This window comes from Coregonus lavaretus, assembly GCF_964263955.1.
Source record: "Coregonus lavaretus genome assembly, chromosome: 5".
Lineage (NCBI taxonomy): Eukaryota > Metazoa > Chordata > Actinopteri > Salmoniformes > Salmonidae > Coregonus > Coregonus lavaretus.
The window spans coordinates 44,337,780-44,359,373 of NC_139992.1; the positions used below are offsets into that span (position 1 = coordinate 44,337,780).

At 46.3% G+C, this 21,594-nt stretch overlaps 1 protein-coding gene across 5 annotated transcripts in view; it reads right to left on the minus strand.

Moving 5' to 3' along the window:
- The window catches only part of LOC311129450 (inactive histone-lysine N-methyltransferase 2E-like), a 38,518-nt gene that overhangs the window by 13,619 nt on the left and 3,305 nt on the right, over positions 1-21,594 (minus strand). For 2 of the 5 annotated variants that reach the window (XM_084161738.1, XM_084161737.1), the window contains exons 2-10: positions 10,253-10,437; positions 5,764-5,875; positions 2,708-2,937; positions 2,329-2,468; positions 1,659-1,831; positions 1,208-1,447; positions 984-1,114; positions 566-683; positions 257-366 (exon numbers count right to left, since the gene is read on the minus strand). In XM_084161738.1, the coding sequence (XP_084017864.1) occupies positions 257-366; positions 566-683; positions 984-1,114; positions 1,208-1,447; positions 1,659-1,831; positions 2,329-2,468; positions 2,708-2,937; positions 5,764-5,875; positions 10,253-10,323 (1,325 nt within the window). In that variant the 5' untranslated portion in view covers positions 10,324-10,437. Of the gene's footprint in view, positions 1-256; positions 367-565; positions 684-983; positions 1,115-1,207; positions 1,448-1,658; positions 1,856-2,313; positions 2,469-2,707; positions 2,938-5,763; positions 5,879-10,252; positions 10,438-21,594 lie in introns of all 5 variants that reach the window. The other 3 variants (XM_084161735.1, XM_084161734.1, XM_084161736.1) reach the window with 2 other exon arrangements.

A 21,594-nucleotide genomic window follows, 5' to 3' on the forward strand; every position in this document is an offset into this window, starting at 1 on the left:
AGGGAGAGATGGTAGGGGAGAAGGTAGAGGGATAGATGGGGGGGGGGGAGAAGGTAGAGGGAGAGATGGGGGAGAAGGAGAGAGGGGAGAAGATAGAGGGGGGGAGAAAAAGAAAGAGAAGGTAGAAAGACCTTGGTTGAGGGTGACCAATCTTGTCTTGTTGTGTGTGTGTGTGTGTGTGTGTGTGTGTGTGTGTGTGTGTGTGTGTGTGTGTGTGTGTGTGTGTGTACTAGGTGATATATTCCACCCTGCTTACCAGCAGCCATAGTCATAGTCGAAGCCTATGGTGATCTCGGTGCCTTTGGTGATGGACCTCAAAGAGTAAATGTACAAATGGAGCATACCATCCTCTATTACATGACGCACCTGAGAGAGCGAGAGAGAGAGAGAGAGAGCGAGAGTGCAGAGAGAGAGAGAGAGAGAGAGAGAGAGAGAGAGAGAGAGAGAATGAGGCACCCACTGAGACTTATGAAGTTACATTAAGTTGAGGTTAGTGGCTCTGGGGGGATGTGGTCAGGGTTTAGAGCCGTAGGTTTAGTATCGTGGTCTGCGATTGGCCACTCACCTCAGAGTTGGGGGTGCAGGAGCGTCGGATGAAGCGGGCCTCGTTGCCAAAGCTGCGGGCGTCCACACACATCTCCAGACCGTCAAACTTTGAGTAGAACAACACAAAAGGGTACGGCCTGGAGAGAGAGAGAGATGAATGAAATGCAGGGCAGACAGACATAGTAACAGATTGGGGATGTCCATATGGTGCCATGGGGAAGATAGCCAGGAGCTCAACGGGAGCTGACAGAGGACTTTACTGCCCACTGCCAAGAAAGAACCACAACACAAATACACACCCCTTCCTTCTATCTCTCCCTCTACCTCTCAAATGTCTCAATAAAACATACAACTATAAAAAGGAGTGTAGAATTCCACTTTTACATTTGAGCTGAGGATTCTACTTGAGCTCAGGTTTCCACCAGATGGGTCCTCACCTCTTGAAGAAGCATCCGTTAGCCTCAAACTGCTGTCGCAGCATGAACTTGCCCCTGTACTCTATGATGAGGGAGTCTGGAGCCAGGTCCCTCACTGCCTTCATTATCTTCTTATTCTTCTGAACCTGGCTCTGGAGAGGGGAGAGACAACAGGACATCAGGTAAGATGCTGCCCGCTCAGGCAAGGACAAATGTTTGTGAGTCATTGTGTCCGTTTCAGCTACCTCCACAGGTGGTTTGAAGGCGGCCGTGCGTGTGTTGTAGGCCAGGGTCTTGCCGTCGCCGGCCTCCTTGACGCGGAGCAGGATCTGGACGTCCTCGCTGTACTGGTTGCTGCCGGCCTCCTCGTAGGCCTCCATCCAGGCCTTCATCTTGTTCTCCCACAGAGATGGGTGCTCCCCTGGCTCCATGTCTGGAGCTCCACCCTTTACTCTGGAGGATTTCCTGGAGCCCTCACGGAACGCCTGTTAGACAAGAGACTCCAGTGAGCAGACAGCATAAAAAACAATGTTTACCACCATTTAAGAGACATTACATTGTGCAAAACAAATTTACAGATTTCTGTCAAATTAAACATGCCAAAACAACTGAGAGTTGCTCCACTTACAAATACATGTAAAGCTCAGAGGCACAGTTGGGGGCTAGATAAGAAGCTATGGAAGTTTGAACACAGACCTTCTTGGCTCGGGCCGGCTCCTTGTCTCCGCTCCTCTTGCGTTTCTTGTCGGCCTGCTTGTTGCCTGCCAGGCGGCCGGTGGTCAGTGTGATGCTGGTGGGTGTGTGCTGGAAGGCCGTGTACAACTCCAGCGGCACCTCGTCCCCACTCTCTGTGGCACTGGTGTCCCCGTCTGCAGAGATACATACCGGTATGCCTTAATAAAGCATTGGTAATAAAGGTTTATTTGTGCATCTTGTACAGCAGGGTCCAACCAAAGCAACATTTTCCTGTTTCTAACTGATTTAGACAAATTATTTATCAAAGGTAAAAACAAGATTTTCCATAGCACAGTCTGCCATTCTTAATGTCTGCATTGTTTAATTACTCGATGTGACCAGCAGGTGTCAGCCTGCAGCTGAATCATAAATGTGGTAACAGCAGCCATTCACAAGCTTTGATTATTTGAATAGGGTAAATTGGGGGGGAAACCCTGGGCTAAACAACAAGGCCGGTCAGATGTGGCCTGGGTGGCTTCAGACCTGCAGGGGGGAGAGGCTGCAGTATGGAGCAGACTAACTTACACAGTCTTTATCACACTGCCATCTGATCTGAGAGCTGTTTACTGCAGCGCACTGGGAGGGACTGGAGGAGGTAGGTATATATATATCTCACCATCTCTCCACTCACCGGACATGTTCTCCCTCTTGCGGGTCTGAAGCATGATGGCCCGGTCTCTGTCCAGGCTGCGCGGCTGGCAGCGCTCACACAGGTACGTCTCAGGAATGTGCTGCCTGTCGATCCCCATGCAGTCTATGTGCTGCCACACACTGCCAGAAGAGAGAGGAGAGGGCAGAGGGTCAGACACAGTAACAGCAGCCATTCACAATGCAACAGTGGGGTCTAGACAGGGGTCACTTATCCCATTGAAAAGTTGAGACACTGATGAGACATGGACACTGTTTGAAACCTAGAATGCTTATGAATCACTGCTAAGACAGTATGGACTCTGTGGTCTAAAGCACTGTGACCTGATAAAGGAGAGTCCAGGGTCTTTCCCAGTTCCTACCTGCACTTGTCGCAGCAGATCATGTAGCCGTCGTCATGGGTGAAGCCACAGATGCAGCGGGTGATGTCAGCCCCGTAGCTGCCATCCTCTGAGGTGCTGAGTGTGGTGCCCCTGGACGCCTCGTCCTGCAGGCCCCCCGGCACAAACAGCCCCTCGCCCGGCTGGATCAGCATGGAGGGGGGAGGGGAGGCCGGGGGCGTGGGCGGGGGGCGCGCCCCATAGTTGTGGTCCTGGGGAGGAGGACAGAAAGGTGTTGAGGGTGACACATACACCAGGTTTATACCAGAGAAAACGATCTATGGCGTTCTCTCCATCTCTATGGTTTATAGTATACTCTACGTCAAACATTGAAATTCTAATTTAACAATTGCAAACTGCCACTTACTTCCAATATGAATTGTTCAATTGTTAAGACTGCATTGTGATTGACCCTAACCCATATCCACAGTCTCCTCCCCCAGGTGAGTGAACTAGCCTGTATGAGGAGTGAACTACATTAGCATGGAGGAAGCTAGCTAGCTTGACTGATGATGAACCAGGAAGGAGAGAGCTGAGTTCAGGTATATTAGGTCAGGTAGCACGTAAGAGAGAAAGAGAGAGAAAAGTATGCTATGTAGCCAGTACTGTAGTCTAGTAGCACTGTAGTGTAGTCTACTGTACAGTAGTGCACAAGTTCCCAAACTAGGGTCCGGGGACCCCAATACGCTGTATAGCCTATAATATAGTGTCAGTGCACTGGATTATAGTGTACGGTAGTGTCAGTGCACTGGATTATAGTGTACGGTAGTGTCAGTGCACGGTAGTGTCAGTGCACTGGATTATAGTGTACGGTAGTGTCAGTGTACTGGATTATAGTGTACGGTAGTGTCAGTGTACTGCAGGGTTCTTCAATTCCGGTCCTGGAGGGCCGAAACACCTCTGTTTTTCATCCTCTCCTTCTAATCAGGGGCTAATTCAGACCTGGGACACCAGGTGAGTGCAATTAACTACCAGGTAGAAATAAAAAACAGAAGCGTTTCGGCCCTCCAGGACCGGAATTGAAGAACCCTGGTGTACTGTATTGTAGTGTCAGTGTACTGTAATATAGTGTATGGTAGTGTCAGTGTATTGTAATATAGTGTATGGTAGTGTCAGTGTATTGTAATATAGTGTATGGTAGTGTCAGTGTATTGTAATATAGTGTATAGTAGTGTCAGTGTATTGTAATATAGTGTATGGTAGTGTCAGTGTACTGTATTATAGTGTATGGTAGTGTCAGTGTATTGTAGTGTCAGTGTACTGTAATATAGTGTATGGTAGTGTCAGTGTATTGTAATATAGTGTATGGTAGTGTCAGTGTATTGTAATATAGTGTATGGTAGTGTCAGTGTACTGTATTATAGTGTATGGTAGTGTCAGTGTACTGTATTATAGTGTACGGTAGTGTCAGTGTATTGTAATATAGTGTATGGTAGTGTCAGTGTACGGTAGTGTCAGTGTATTGTATTATAGTGTATGGTAGTGTCAGTGTATTGTATTATAGTGTACGGTAGTATCAGTGTATTGTATTATAGTGAATGGTAGTGTCAGTGTATTGTAATATAGTGTATGGTAATATAATGTATGGTAGTGTCAGTGTATTGTAATATAGTGTATGGTAGTGTCAGTGTACTGTATTATAGTGTATGGTAGTGTCAGTGTATTGTAGTGTCAGTGTACTGTATTATAGTGTATGGTAGTGTCAGTGTACTGTAATATAGTGTATGGTAGTGTCAGTGTATTGTAATATAGTGTATGGTAGTGTCAGTGTACTGTATTATAGTGTATGGTAGTGTCAGTGTACTGGATTATATTGTACGGTAGTGTCAGTGTACTGGATTATAGTGTACGGTAGTGTCAGTGTACTGCAGGGTTCTTCAATTCCGGTCCTGGAGGGCCGAAACACCTCTGTTTTTCATCCTCTCCTTCTAATCAGGGGCTAATTCAGACCTGGGACACCAGGTGAGTGCAATTAACTACCAGGTAGAAATAAAAAACAGAAGCGTTTCGGCCCTCCAGGACCGGAATTGAAGAACCCTGGTGTACTGTATTGTAGTGTCAGTGTACTGTAATATAGTGTATGGTAGGTAGTGTCAGTGTATTGTAATATAGTGTATGGTAGTGTCAGTGTATTGTAATATAGTGTATGGTAGTGTCAGTGTATTGTAATATAGTGTATGGTAGTGTCAGTGTATTGTAATATAGTGTATGGTAGTGTCAGTGTATTGTAATATAGTGTATGGTAGTGTCAGTGTATTGTAATATAGTGTATGGTAGTGTCAGTGTATTGTAATATAGTGTATGGTAGTGTCAGTGTACTGTATTATAGTGTATGGTAGTGTCAGTGTATTGTATTATAGTGTACGGTAGTATCAGTGTATTGTAATATAGTGTATGGTAGTGTCAGTGTACTGTATTATAGTGTACGGTAGTGTCAGTGTACTGTATTATAGTGTACGGTAGTGTCAGTGTACTGTAATATAGTGTATGGTAGTGTCAGTGTACTGTATTATAGTGTACGGTAGTGTCAGTGTATTGTAATATAGTGTATGGTAGTGTCAGTGTATTGTATTATAGTGTACGGTAGTATCAGTGTATTGTATTATAGTGAATGGTAGTGTCAGTGTATTGTAATATAGTGTATGGTAATATAGTGTATGGTAGTGTCAGTGTACTATATTATAGTGTATGGTAGTGTCAGTGTATTGTAATATAGTGTATGGTAGTGTCAGTGTATTGTATTATAGTGTACGGTAGTATCAGTGTATTGTATTATAGTGAATGGTAGTGTCAGTGTATTGTAATATAGTGTATGGTAGTGTCAGTGTACTGTATTATAGTGTATGGTAGTGTCAGTGTATTGTAGTGTCAGTGTACTGTATTATAGTGTATGGTAGTGTCAGTGTACTGTAATATAGTGTATGGTAGTGTCAGTGTATTGTAATATAGTGTATGGTAGTGTTGGCATATTGTATTATAGTGTATTATAGTGCATTGGTGTGTACTGCTGTGTAGTGTTGAAGTGTGAGTGTACTCACGGCGTAGGGCAGCCCAATGTAACTGTGGGAGTGGTGAGAGTTAATGCTGTAGATCTGGTGCGGGTAACTGGACTTCTCCACCACCACAGGGCTGGCCTCTACCGATTCTGGTCTGCTGGACAGAGAGACAGTGAGAGAAACAGAGTTAGGAGGGGGATCCCATTCACAACAGTAACAGAGAAGAGAGAGAGATCAGTGTATTGTAAAATGAAAGATAGACATGAAAGAGGGAGAGAAACAGTAAGAAGGGGATTCTATTTACAACAGAGAGAGAGAGGAGAGAGAGCGAGAGAGAGCACAGAGAGAGAGAGAGATTGTAAAATGAAAGATAGACATGCAAAAGGGAGGGAAACCGTTAGGAGGGAGATTCACTACAGTACAAGGGGAGATATGAGTGTAGCGTAAAACGACAGATAGACAGAGAAAGGGGTAGAATAGAAGAGAGAATCTCCTCATAAGCAGTGAGTGTATTGTTGTGCTTCATTGATTCTCCTCTTCCACTGGCTTAATGAGGAGTGTTTATTTGGAGAGCTGACAGTGGTTGTGACACAGAGTGGAAGAGGCATAAGGATCACAGAGGCCAGAAGCCCTGTGTGTGTGTGGCCTGGTCCCATCATATCACCTCAGCTAACTGGACAGAGCTGATAGCAGGGCAAATAACTAAATGGGGGGCCTAATCTCTCCACAATAAAGACCATTTAAACCTGAGCCCCATTTCTAGAGGACACACACACACACACTACTGGAGGCTAACACACACACACACACACACACACACACACACACCATTCACACACGCAGTAACAATAACAGGCATTCACTTCCGTGAGCTCATTTATCAAACCGGTATATCCACTTTCATTCTATGACATTGCAGTGGCGCAGAGAAAGCCTGTCAGGCTGTTTGAAAATTAAACCAAGGACATGGGGGTAAGGTTAACTAGGCTAGTTCTCACTGGCATTGAAGGAAGAAGTAGTGGTTAAAAAAAACTATGCAAAAGGGGAAGTGGGATTGGCAAACGGACAACAGAGGGGAGATAATGAAGGAGTGAAGGGAGGAGTGGCACTGTCAGGAGAGAAGTGCATTTAGAGAGTAGGGAAGAAAGAGACCAGTGACAGCCCAGACAGAGTTTGAGACTCGAGGCTGATTTGTCATGACAAATCCAAAGGCTAGCTGATGTTCCAACAACTAATACTCCAACTCCTACACACAAACAGCCTGTTGGTCAGTCCTGAGGAAGAAACTCCACCAAATCCTCCCCTTCTTATCCAGGATAGTCCAGACAACTGCTTCAAGGTCAAAGAGAGGGAGAGGGAAGGCGAGAGAGGAGAGAGAAAATAGAGATTCCCCCAGGTGTATCGAAGCTGGCTTTGCACATTCAAACACATCTCAGAAGCAGAGGCAAAATGAAACCTTGACAAGAGGCCAACTGCCCTGCCAAAACATTTAGCTAACAATGCAGACTACAAGAGAAAAGCCCACTAAACAAACTGGACAGCTTCAAAGGTACCGTGTTACAAACTGTATATGTGGTCTGATGGCGTAGTAGAATGCCTGAGGGGATGCTATGGCTGTACGGCTCAAACAGGCTATGTAGCATATTTGGACATCTAGTACTAGGAACAGCTGACACACAAACCCAGAATAATAAAGAGAAAATATGTGAAACTCCACACACACACACACTGCCCAGCAGAAACACTTCTAGCCAGTAACTGGAATACGTGACAAGCCAAGACAGTTAGTAGCATCACAGTAGTGAGGCAAAACTAGGCTACTCCAACGAATGGACGTGCCACGTGTCTGCGTGTTAAAGTACAAACACACACTCCTCTCCAATGCTCCAACCCTCCCTTTCCTTCCTTCCCTCTAGTCACCCCGTCCCTCCTAGGGTAAAGCAGCAGTACAGTACCTGGTGGAGTCAGTGGTTCCCCCCCTAGTCTCACCGCGTGCTGCACACCATCACCTCCCAACGCTCACTGTGCAACACTTCCTTAAATATGGTATTGGCGCTCAAAGTGAAAACGTAAGTGCATGTAAAAAGGTCTAGGCGTGGGCCCCGGGGAAGGTGTGTACATAACTCGCTGAAACACACACACACACAGTTCACTACCCTCCCCAGGGCAGAGAAGTAACCCAAACCAAATAAACTTGAAAGTAGGCTACTGACAACTGTGTGTGAATGATTTACTCGGGTAAAATCTATACTTCATAAATCAGGGATTTGCAGGGATGCAGCATGCATCATTCAGTGGTGAGACGGAACGTTTTCATTCATGTATTAAATGAGTATTTCAAATGGGCTTTATTGTGTTTTCCTGGAATAGTCCCTCTGGTGAGAGAGGGGGATGATATAAAAAGGAGAAGAGAACAGACGAGTGATGAGTGAGTTTGTTTGACGGATGGCGAGGGGCCATGTTTGGTCTCAGTGTGACTGGGCTACAGGGACTGAGAATGACTGCATCAATCATGTATGTCTCATAGGAAGTCAGGGACGAAGGGACAGAGACACAGAGACAAAGTGCATGATGCTATAGTCAATCACAATATCATACAATCACACACACACGTCTAGGGGGAAGCTATGCGATGTGAGACACTGGGAGACTCAGACAGCAAAGACAGCAGAGAGAGACAACAGAGATGGAATGGAGGTTTCAATTAAACAGACAGCTAGGCTAGGAATGTGCTAATCATAGCTCACAGCTCAAGAGAGAGCTTAATATGGAGCAAGAGATCACACACACAGAGAGAAAGAGAGAGAGAGATCAATTCTGCACAGCCAGAGGCAATGCCTTCACTCCAAAGTGTTTCCACTCACTGCCATGGCAACTCAATGTGTGTGTCGCTGGGTAGGTAGAATCACACACGGCCACCACACGCAGCTTGTCACGACACACACACACACACACCCCAGCTCGTCACAACGCTGCATCCTTCAGAGGGAGGTGGAGAGGCCGTGACCACTCCTCTGGGGATAGCCCTGGTGTTCCTAGGGTTAGCACGCTAACACGCTAATGCTAACTTCTGCTCTGTGTTCAGAACACGAGGGCCTCAAAAGGGCACCAAAGATCTGTGACATGTCCTGTTTTATCAGTAGGGTGGTAGGAAGAGGGCTAGATGATAACTACCCTGGTCTGTGGGCACAGTGGCGGTAGGTAGTTCTGTGTGTGTGAGTTTTACAGCCAGCCAGCCATACTCTGTGCTCTGTATGAAACCATCACAGCGGAGGCCCAATTCAAGCTTGTTAACTTCATTTGACGAAATCTGAATCAGGCAGGGGCAGGCAGACGCAGGGCGGAGAGAGAGAGGGCTTAAAACCCGCCCCTACGAACAGAAGGGCCCTGGGATGAGACGCAACTCTAAAAAAAGCTCACTGGAAGGGGGGAGAAGGGGGAAAGAGAGGTGAGCGCGACTGGAACCATTTAAGACGCCTTAACCGCAAGAGGGCCACCTGTCATTCATCCCGGTGACCATGGCAATGGCCCCTGCGCAGTGCGGAAGGGAGACATTGGGGGGAGGTTTCCATGGCAACCAGCGGTGGTTGCCCGCAACAGCTCTTAAGGCTGGGGGAGAGTGACACGGCCCCATTTAAAGAGACAAGCCCCTCTAAAAACACACCTTTCTATTCTTCAACCACAGGAGCACAGATGAGGTCTCTCTTATTTGTCTATAATACCTTGACTGTATCCTTGAGGAGAGTATAGGACAGACTGTGAGGAGGGCAGTATGTTGTTGTTGTACAGAGTATAGACACAAGGATCAGGTGCGTCATTTTCAGAGTAAAATTCTCTCTCCACGTGGAGGTATCAGGTTGGTAGGAGTCATTCTAAATCATGACATTAGCTACACTGACAGTGTATTACACAGAAGCAACAACTCAGAAATATAAAGTGAACAGCAAGGGTGTGTGTCATAAGCACAGCATAAAGGGCTCCCGAGTGACGCAGCGGTCTAAGGCACTGCATCTCAGTGCTTGAGGCGTCACTACAGACCCCCTGGTTCGATTCCAGGCTGTATCACAACCGGCCGTGATTGGGAGTCCCATAGGGCGGCGCACAATTGGCCCAGCGTCGTCCGGGTTTGGCCGGTGTAGGCCGTCATTGTAAATAAGAATTTGTTCTTAACTGACTTGCCTAGTTAAATAAAGCTCTTCTGCCTCATATCTTCTCTACAAAGTGTGTTTTGTCATATATGGAACTTGGGTGGTCTGGTCAGATTAATAGCTAGGGCATTGAGAACGTCTATGGGAAGTGATTGGTGTGAGACGCTGAGTGCTATGTATGTGATTGACCAGGCCTGTCCAGTACAGCAGACAGCAGGGCTATGGAGCCCCTCAGCAGGGCAAGAACAGAATCAATGCAACACAGAGAGACAGAGACAGAGACAGAGAGAGCGAGAGAGTGAAAAGGAGAATAGAGAGAGTAAGAGAAGGGTGAGATGAATCATGAGATGTTGGTTTGGACCTGAAGACATTTGTATACTCACTCTGAGCCTGCAGCCATTTCCAGGTATGAGGTGTCTGCTGTGTCCACCCCTACAGGGATCACTATGCTCATGACGTTCTCTGCTGATCAATTCTTGTCCTACTGAGTCCAGAGCACGGGAGTCCAAAACACTGAGGCATGCCAGCCACAGCACTCATTGCAGACATCTAAGTGCATCCACAAGGCCTGCCACAGAGGGAGAGAGAGAGACAACAAGGGAGTTAGCATGGTGCAAAAAGGGACAGTCACCAATATGATAAGTCAGACTGAAAACTGGGGTATTTCCAGGAAGCACAATGATTCATAAATTCAGCTGTGTGAGATGTAGTTACTAGCTAACGGCTAGTAACACGGAATGATAGGAATTTCCCTAGAGAACCCTCACCCACCTCACTGGCTACCTGAGACATTGATGGATGCAAGGGGGAAGAGGAGCTATAGTAAGGTGATGCCTGGTGTCGGTAAACTTGTCAAATGCGACCTCTACACAGACTGCCAGGAATGCAGGATGCTGCGGTGGCAGTGTTCCACCACAAGGGGGTGTGAGAGAACAGAGCTCTGACTGGCGGCCATTAATGGAGGAGAAAGAAAAACGCAACAACACAGAGAGGCCATCTTTTCACAGAGCAGGAGTGTTCTACTGAGCAGAACAGCACACACACACACACACACAGACATACACTCTCGCGCTCTAAAAGAAACACACACACAATCCTTTAACGCTGGAATTAGAGCTGTCACAAACCCCTGGCTGTGTCTGGATGTGAAAGCCAGTGTTAAATAGCCATCTTGTCTCACTCTCCCTCTCTCCTTCCCCCTCTCACACTGTTTGTTCAGCGTTGCAGGTGGACAGGAGATGCATAAAAAGACTAAGTCAATAATTAACTGCATTAGGTGTCAGACAGACTGTAGCCTCTCTGGGATGAAGAGAGCAGTAGGAGGAGGGACTAAATGGTAGGTTGACAGACAACAGAGGTAACCAATAGCCATTCCTGCTAACAGGCAATAATACTATGCAAATAGATTAAATAGACCTGTCCCAATTACCCTATAAACAAACAGTTGGTGGTAATGTACAGGCCATTATAGCTTATAGCCGTTGTAATGCAATGCATGTGTCCAGACCGGAGCATATGTGCTGCCCCTGATACTGAGAGCACAGCGTTGTTGATAAGTGGGATTAGTGGGAGGGACACATGCCTAGAGTTCACACCTCTGTGTGTGTGTGTGTGTGTGCACCAGCCCTCCAGCAGAGAGGGCTCATCTCAGACACACACATTTCAGGTTTACTAGATGGCGGAAACATTTTTACAGTCCCTTTAAACAGAAGGGCCCATATCACAGCCAGCTGTGTGTGGCTCAATTAACAATGGAATCCAATTGTTGGTGGAACATTTCCCCGTAACAATGGGGCACTTAGCCAGAACACTGAAATGACATACAACCGTTTTGTATTATCTCAAAGGCTCAGTATGTTTTGGTGTAGTAAAAATCCCTTCCTTCGGAAACAGGCCATCTGTTTCCAAGCGTTTTGCTGTGTTCATCTCTGCCTCTGTCTAAGGGAATCCTGCTGTCACTGCTCAGGAATGCACACACGCACGCATGCTCAGCTCACACACACACACACACACACCCCCCCCGCACAGACAGATAAACCAAACCCCCTCCCCTTCTAGACCCTTGCACACATTCCTTTGCTGGGAGGCACCCACAGCCACGCGCATACACACACAGCTACAGCCACTGCACCAGGGCCAGACACATTCAAGCCTCACAAAAGGGGGGTTGGAAAAAAGGCTAACAAGTACAGTACAGCATTCTTGACTAAATCTGAGTGCTGTGACTGCCTCCGACGCTCCTCCCACTTCCTTTAGCGGAGCCGTCTGTCACACGGGACCAACATGCCAAAAAAAGCAGAGGAAAAAGACAAGCGCTCCCTCGCTCTTTCTCCACCTCGCTCCTTCTGCCCTCCCTCTCCGTGCCCCATCCACCCCACCACCACCGGATCTCTCTCTCTCTCTCCTCTCTGCACTTCCTAAATAAACCTCAGAGCATAGAAATGAAGGGGAGTGCCGCAGACAGGGCTCCTAATTACAAAGAGGCTGAGAGAGAGAGTGAGAGAGCAAGAGAGGGCACTTAAAGACACCTTCATTCAGCCAGATCCACTGCCGTTATGGAAACCCAAAAAGAGAGAGAGAGAGAAAATGGTGAATGAGGGGAAAGGGGAGAGATCTGGGAGGGGAGGGAGAGTACAGGAGGGAAAGGGGGAGAGAAAGAAAAAATGATAATGGCAGTAATATTGCTAGTCAAGCGAGGAGGAAAGCTGTAGCACCCCACTCCCTCCCTCGTTCTGTCTGATGTTCGCTCATCTAAGATCTCACAGCGCTGCAGGGAGCCTTCCAAATGATCCATCTACCCTCTGTTTGGGAGAGGGGTGGGGGAGTCGCCCAAACTCCTGTATGGGTACTAGGGTTCCTTTAGCACAGGCAGGCACAGCAGCCTTCTGAGACTGGGTGGGAGAGTACAGCAGAGAGCTGAGCCCACTCTCCCCTCTTCTCATTCGCCCTACCCTCCTCTCCTCCCTTCCCCAATCTCCCCTCCTCACTAAGGACACAGTCACGTCATTGTGTGGGGAAATAGCGCTCCTTTTCAGACAGACCAGTCACTGAACTGAATTCAGCTCACACACACGCTCCCTCGTGCTAGGCTAGTTGGAGCCGGCGTACGTCAGAGCTTGTTTTCATTTAGGCTTTTTGGGCCAAGTCTCAGTGTTTGATTTTGAGCCGGGAGAAGAGAACGCTGGAAATAAAGATGGGATTCTAAATGAAGCTGCTCTCCTCCTTCCCTCCAAGTTCTGAACAGAGAGCTGAAGTGACTTCACACCATCCTCATAGGCTGAGTCATCGCAGCAGCCAGCCATGAGCGCACACACCCACCACCCCAAAATGAAGACACTCCTATACACTGGAAAAAGACACCATCAGAATGTCGCAACCCTTCTTTTCACAGTGCCCAAACAGGGTTACTCTCTGCATCAGCTGTCCTGTCCTTCATTAATCACTGTGCCCAAGCTGCCAAGGCTCCCTCTGTGCTTTATCTCTGAAGGTGAAGCCATTCATCAATAATACAGGACGTTGGGGATGTAGGCCTACAATGTGTGTATGCTTGTGTTAGAGATTGGGCACCACTAGTGGCCATCAAAAGATGCCAACAGACCATTGACAACTTATAGCGCAGCAGCAAACTGCACTGTATCCAGGCCCACTAAAAGGCATTGGGGAGAGAATGATATTGCTTTGTCCACATCCACGCTTTGCAGAGCACACTAACCACCACCAGCAGACAATGGCCCCAGGCCAGCACTCTGTGTGTGCGAGAGAGAGAGCGAGAGACAGTGTGCCCTAGAGGCTACTCTACACACATCACCCTACACACTTTGGGCTTGTACCCTGTCAAACGAACACACACACACACACACACACACACACACACACACAGAGGGTAAAGGAGGGATCTTCAAAAACAGGGATTTTTGCATCTCCCATCTCAGGTGCAGGCTACAGCCAGCCAGCCAGGGTTTTCAGTGCAGTACAGCCAGGCTCTGACAGCTGGTCTGGGGCAGCCCTGCTCTGGCCTACTCTCCCTCCGTACACACTCCTCTCCTCCCTAACACAGCACAGGCGGGCTCCACTTGACATTCTTACATTTGATAGGGATGACCGATGACAAACCAAATCATTGCTTGGCGCCGAGCTCGCCTGTGTGACTCAGTCTTGTCTATATTAGGAAAGAAAGCCCAACTACTCAAACCAAATAAAAGTGAGACTGACAGGCGCAAATGCAGCTTTTCTGTGCCTGGTGTTAATTGCAGAGAATTGAGAGACCCCGGCCATAGTATAGCAGTGTGTGGTTGTGTGTAACTGTCTGAAGGGGGAGGGGGTCGGACTTTATCCACCAAAAGAACAGTCAGAGATCGGGCTGGGCGGTATACCATATTTTACGATATACCGGTATTGATGCACAGACCGGTTTGGGATTTACTTTACCTTCTATAACGGTATTTTAATGTTTGGTTTGTTAAATGTGATATGCCGTATGTAACATCCATTTTTAGTTTACACGCTACTTGAGTCATCCGTCTCTTCTCTCTCTCTCTCTCTCTCTCCAATGCCGCTTTCCACATAGACCTAGCCCCGCCCCCTGTCACTCAAGGAGCGCATTTGTTGTCGCTTGATCACGAGATACACTGCATGGTCAAAGCAGCACATGCAACAATGTTGATGACAATGTTTCCACATTGCTTCTTAATATAAATCCACAAGCGTTCTATAATTACACTATTGTAGTTTGTGTTTCTTACATCTGCAAACAGCTAGTCTTTTCTTAGCAAGTTTTAGCAAAATCGTGTTAGCCACTAATGCTAATCGCTAGTTAGCTAGCTAATAAATGTACCGAGTCAGAGCAAACACAGCTAGCTAACAAACTGATACCAGCAATGGCATAGGCCTAAATCAGCATGTTGTTTGTGCAACAGTATCTTCTAAATCAAAAGAGGTATAGGCGAAGCATGGATATGTTGGCTACATGAAGAAACGTTTAATGTAGCCAAAGATTATAGGGTCCCATATCGATTATTTGCCAATATCGTGCAGCCCTACGTGGCAATGTGGAAATGATCTCAAATGAGAGCAGTAAATGCAGAAATTGATTAAAATGCTGGAGATTATTTTTGGTTGAATTGAACAGTATAAAACAAATCAGAATGGAGAAAGACTCATTGAAATCACTTAGAATGTAGGTGTTGCCACCCCAGGGTCTCACACTACTCATAAAACAAATGTAGAACCTTTATTATAAAAAAACATTAAATACCGTCAAATAATGTAAACAATTTGAAAATATGATATTTTGGCCATATCGCCCAGCCCTGGTCAGAGACACTCAAGCCCCATTACAGCACTGTTCCATGATCGATTTCACGCCTGGCTCGCGCTGGCGTTATATCACCAACCACCACATCCACCCTCGCCTCCACTGAATCTGCCCAGTACCCAGACTGCCCTGCACTAAGTACAGTTGAAGTCGGAAATTTACATACACCGTAACCAAATACATTTAAACCCATGTGCAGTTGCAAACCGTAGTCTGGCTTTTTTATGGCGGTTTTGGAGCAGTGGCTTCTTCCTTGCTGAGCGGCCTTTCAGGTTATGTCGATATAGGACTCGTTTTACTGCGGATATAGATACTTTTGTACCCGTTTCCTCCAGCATCTTCACAAGGTCCTTTGCTGTTGTTCTGGGATTGATTTGCACTTTTCACACCAAAGTACGTTAATCTCTAGGAGACAGAACGTGTCTCCTTCCTGAGCGGTATGACGGCTGCATGGTCCCATGGTGTTTATACTTGCGTACTATTGTTTGTACAGATGAACGTGGTACCTTCAGGCGTTTGAAAATTGCTGCCAAGGATGAACCAGACTTGTGGAGGTCTACAATTTTTTTTCCTGGGGTCTTGGTTGATTTCCTTTGAATTTCCCATGATGTCAAGCAAAGAGTCACTGAGTTTGATGGTAGGCCTTGAAATACACCCACACGTACACCTCCAATTGACTCAAATGATGTCAATTAGCCTATCAGAAGTTTCTAAAGCCACGACATCGTTTTCTGGAATTTTCCAAGCTGTTTAAAGGCACAGTCAATTAGTGTATGTAAACTTCTGACCCACTGGAATTGTGATACAGTGAACAATTGTTGGAAAAATTACTTGTGTCGTGCACAAAGTAGATGTCCAAACCGACTTGCCAAAACTATAGTTTGTTAAAAAGAAATTTGTGGAGTGGTTGAAAACAAGTTTTAATGACTCCAACCTAAGTGAATGTAAACTTCCGACTTCAACTGCAGGTAGCGTTAGCATGTAGCACAGCAACAAGAAGTACAGCAACAAGAAGTGGACGGGGCTAGGGAAGTATCAGGATTGCGGTTGCAGCAGCCCCAGCCCAGGGCCAGCTATTTGGGAGGTAGTCTAACTAGCTAAAGGCCCATTTAACATAAACTGGTTATCTGAACCCTGGCTCCCTCTTCTCCTCTTGTGTTTGACCTACGCAACTGTGCTGGGCCTCAGAGCAAGGCCAGCTTCCCATGGGCTACTAAGGGCCTGACTCTAGCCCAGGGGTGTCAAACTCATTTTAGCTCAGGGGCCACATGGAGGAAAATCTATTCCCAAGTGGGCCGGACCGGAAAAATCATGGTATATATATATAACTTAAAAACAACAACTTCAGATTGTTCTCTTTGTTTTAATACGATCAACATACAACATAAAGCTGGAGCCTGAGGACAGTGTGTCCAAAATAGTACAAGCACAACATCACTATTAATCATAAAACACCTCAAGTTATTTGAAAGTTCTGAGGACAAAGAACACACAAACACACAATGCCTCAGTGATTCACAGAAGTATATCACAGATCACAGAACTATATCAGGGTGTCATTTCTCAGGCAGAAATGTAGATAAAAAGAATGAAATCCTGTTCCCCAAACAAGTGCAAGAACCACAGAGTCAAGAATAGGTTAAATTTACAAATAAAATAAAATCAATTAAAAACAATAGCACATCAACATAAAAACATATAAACATAAAGCTGGAGCCTGAGGACAGTGTCCAAAAGCACAACATCACTATTAATCATAAAACACCTCAAGTTATTTGAAAGTTCTGAGGACAAAGAACACACAAACACACAATGCCTCAGTGATTCACAGAAGTATATCACAGATCACAGAACTATATCAGGGTGTCATTTCTCAGGCAGAAATGTAGATAAAAAGAATGAAATCCTGTTCCCCAAACAAGTGCAAGAACCACAGAGTCAAGAATAGGTTAAATATACAAATAAAATAAAATCAATTAAAAACAATAGCACATCAACATAAAAACATATAAACATAAATCTGAAAGCGTTGCTCAAACTCCCGTAACAGTCTCGTTATTTTATCTTTGAACCGCTTCATGTCTGCCACATGTTGGGTCGCGCACACATTTTTCAGACAGGGGAAGTGAGCTGCATCACCACCGGCAAGTTGCGTCTCCCACAATGACAGCTTCAACTTGAAAGAACATATGCTGTCATAATACTGCGTGAAAACTTTGTTGCGCCCTTGCAGCTGTTTGTTCAAGTTATTCAGGTGCTCTGTAACATCCACCATAAATGCAAGGTCCTGCATCCATTCTGCGGAATGAAATTCTAACACTGGTTTGCCCTTTTCTTCCATGAACTGTTCAATTTCTTCTCGTAAATCAAAGAAACGCCTCAGCACAGCACCTCGGCTTAACCATCTTACCTCAGTGTGGTATGGCAGGCCATAGATGTGGTCTTTCTCTCTGAGAAGGCTGTCAAACTGACGGTGATTCAGGCTTCTGGATCGGATGAAATTAACAGTTTGGATGACCACCTTCATGACGTTATCCATCTTTAATGACTTGCAACACAAAGCCTCCTGGTGCAAAATACAGTGAAAAGTCAAAAAATCACGTCCTCCATTTGCAGATTGCACTTTCTCTCTGAACTTTGTCACAACGCCTGCTTTTTTTCCCGATCATTGAGGGCGCACCATCTGTAGCCAGGCTGACAGTGCGGGACCAGTCCACTCCGACCCTGTCCAGCGCGCCGACGAGTGCGGTAAAAATATCAGCTGCTGTCGTTGTATCTGTCATCGGCACCAACTCCACGAACTCCTCGGTGACAGTCAATGTGTCATCAACTCCGCGGATGAAAAAATGGCCAGTTGTGCAACATCTGTAATGTCCGTGCTTTCATCAATTGCAACCGAAAACGCAATAAATGACTTTACTTTTTGCTTCAACTGGCTGTCCAAATCCACTGAAAGATCGGAAATCCTGTCTGCAACTGTGTTTCTTGTCAGGCTGATATTTGCAAAAGCCTGCCGCTTTTCAGGGCACACAATCTCCGCTGCCTTCATCATGCATGTTTTTACAAATTCACCCTCACTAAATGGTTTTGAAGCCACTGCGATTTCATTATCAATGAGGTAGCTAGCTTTCACTGCAGCGTCACTGATGTCTCGGCTGTGAGTAAACACAGACTGCTGTTTCTTCAGACCCGCCAACAGTTCATTCACCTTCTCTCATCTCCGCTGTCCTTGAAAGTTGTCATATTTGTCGGCATGAAGACTCACATAGTGGCGACGAAGGTTATATTCTTTCAGCACTGCAACATGCTCTGAACACACCAAACATACAGCTTTCCCATTCAATTCAGTGAATAAATAGGATGACAATTTTTCTTGGAACACTCTGCACTCTGCGTCCACTTCTCTTTTTTGACAGAGACATATTGGGGCAATGAGGGTGCCAAAGCACATAATGTTAAAAGTAGAAGCCGTAATAAATATCGCGGGCAAAACAAAGTAGCTCATTGGCTGCACGTGCTTGACCTACTTACTCTGCCCCGGTATAAACAGTTTGCTTGCTTAACACAATTGCTATTTCGCCATCCAGTGTACGCAATTGGAACAGCAGTTTATTTTATTGAAAAATTGCAGCGCATTTTTATACTTTACAAAAATATTATAATTTATTTTTTTATTTTTTTCAAAATCATCTCGCGGGCCGGATTAAACCTGTTTGCGGGCCTGATCCGGCCCGTGGGCCGGACGTTTGACACCCCTGCTCTAGCCCTACACAGACAGGGAGGACACTGGAGCCACAGAGCCAGGCAGCCCCATAGGGTAAAACTCCCTAGGCTGGCAGTGTACTGCTGTCAGCCAGGTATATCTATACAGATGATACCGTTTCAGGATGGAGTCTGTTGTTCTCCAGGGACAGAGGGAGCAACACAAACACAAGTGGCACTCTTTACAGTGGAGGATGAGGCAGGCAGAGAGGAAGTCAATAGATTCTCACCAGCTCCGTTGAGCTGTGGCCTTCTTCTGTCCTACCCAGCACTGCTTTCGATACAGCAGACTAACAGTAAACATCCTGTATAATGAACTCCTTCACTTCCTCACTCTGCGGCCCACTGTCCTGGCTATTGGCAGCTCGAAAAGCCAACCTGGGGTTGAGGTGAAAGGAAAGGTTTCACCCGAGACAGCTCCCTGCCACGCACTCCTCTGTCCCCCAGGGGGGAGTGGCAGGCAGGCAGGCCACCTCTCCCTGTCAACACAGCCAGCAAAACACACACACCATATCAGGTATTTACAGCTGTGCAATAGTATGCAGAGAGGGGTACCCACCAGGGGGAGCGAGAAGAGAGAACCAGAGAAGGAAGTGTGAGTCAATTTAAATATGGTGCAGTTAGGGAGACTGTTACAATGCTACGAGACCGTGACATGGTTATAATAGCATGACTGCCACGCAGCAAGAAGCGCTCCAGTCAGTGCATGACGTCTAGCACCACGACAGAGGCCACTGTCCCTTTAAGAGGAAGAAGAGGTTGGTGGCTGGGGATTGTGTATTATGGATCAGCCTCTGATTACACACACAGGCCCGCTCTCATCCAGTATTCATAACATGTTCACACAAAAGTGATAAATGTTTACTGTATTCAGAGAGGCCAGCCTTGAGGGAAACAGTAGCTTTTATTTACAGTGCCAGCTACATCCATGCACACAGGCCTCGTTACTTGTCCTGATGAACGGCGCGGTTCAAACTGGTGTCTATTTTACTTCCCGACAGAGAGGCCCAAGTCTCCCAGGGCCTCCCTCCATCTAGGTCTCCACGCTTTGCTGTGGTAAGACTAGAGGGAGCAGTGTACAGCAGTCTGAGGCCTTACTTTGCCCCCTCTGTTGACAGACATTTGTGAAACATGCACCTGTGTCTGTGAAAAGAAAGATGGGGAGTCACAAGCAAATGAGTGCCTGTATCAGAGTGTCAGTCAGTCAGCTGTGGCAGCGATGGTAGCCTACACAGCTTTCTCACTAGGCTCCTCTAGAGAAAGAAAGAGAGCAGCTGCACAGCCTCACTGTGGTGAAAACTGAAAACACTTACATTTTACATTTACATTTTAGTCATTTAGCAGACGCTCTTATCCGGAGCGACTTACAGTTAGTGAGTGCATACATTTTCATACTGGTCCCCCGTGGGAATCGAACCCACAACCCTGGCATTGCAAGCGCCATGCTCTACCAACTGAGCTACACTTCTCTGCCTCCAATGATTTGTCCTCCTGTCCTCGATTGGCAGAGGGGGAATTAACACAACCCTCGCCTGGAGAACCAAAACAGAATAGATGAATGGCCGTCTCTCCTGCCAGCCTCCATCCAAGATGGCCACAAATCTGGGTAATTTTCTGTTAATGTAAGGAGGAGTCTCTTCTTACAAGGCTATGGCAACATGGTGTCATGAGGGAAAGGGAGGCATTTGGACAGAGGCTGCCAACGTTTCCACCACAAAGAAGTATCCAGCTTTTTCGGTTTGTCTCACAGGCCAGTAGGGAGGAGGGAATGGAGCAGTGTAGAGCTGCCTGCCTCACACCATCACAAAGCTAGAGCCACCACCAGGGGATTGAGCCACACTACTGGGAATGGGGCCTGAGCTGATAGAAAAATGTCATAACACATGAAAGGAAAGACGTACACTGTCAGGAGAAGATTGTTCGGGCAATGTGGAGTGATGTGTGTGAGGGGTAGCCAGGCAAGTTTAAAAAGCCTTGTGGGGCACTGGGGCTCCTTGTCATTTCTATGAGGGGTGATATAGAGCTCCTCACTTGCCAGATGTGTGTTACCATGCACTTCCAACACTTTCACCAAAACAACAGACAACACAAAAAAAACCTGACCATTTATTTTCATTGTTGGATTATTTGTGAAGGGTTTTTGATGATGGACATCTGTTCTGAGCCTGTGAGGAGCTGAGGGGGGGAGGGGCAAGAGGAGGGCAGCAGGTCTTTGTCACAGCTGTTGTTTCACAAAACTGACCCTAAAGACCCCCATTCCCCCTTCACAAAACGTAAGACCTCTGACCACCAGGTATGCCTTGGGAAACAGCCCATTGTTTATCTATTCATGAATTGAATGTGAATTAGGCACATTTTCTGAATTGGAAAATACGATTGAGAATAATTATCCTATGTTCCAAATTTCCTCTAAGAGCTAGGCCTAACCACACTGAAATCTTCCTAGCTAATTTAATGACAGTTTCTAGTACTAGTCATACCTGAACACTGGTAAATATTACACAAGCACACAGTTCCAGCCAATGACACACATCATGGTTGTTGTGACCTGCTTGCTCTATAGTTCATATCCACAATCAGTATCATGCTTTCCTCCTCAGTCGAGCTGACCTTTAGATAATCACTACTAATTAACTACTTACATGCTTA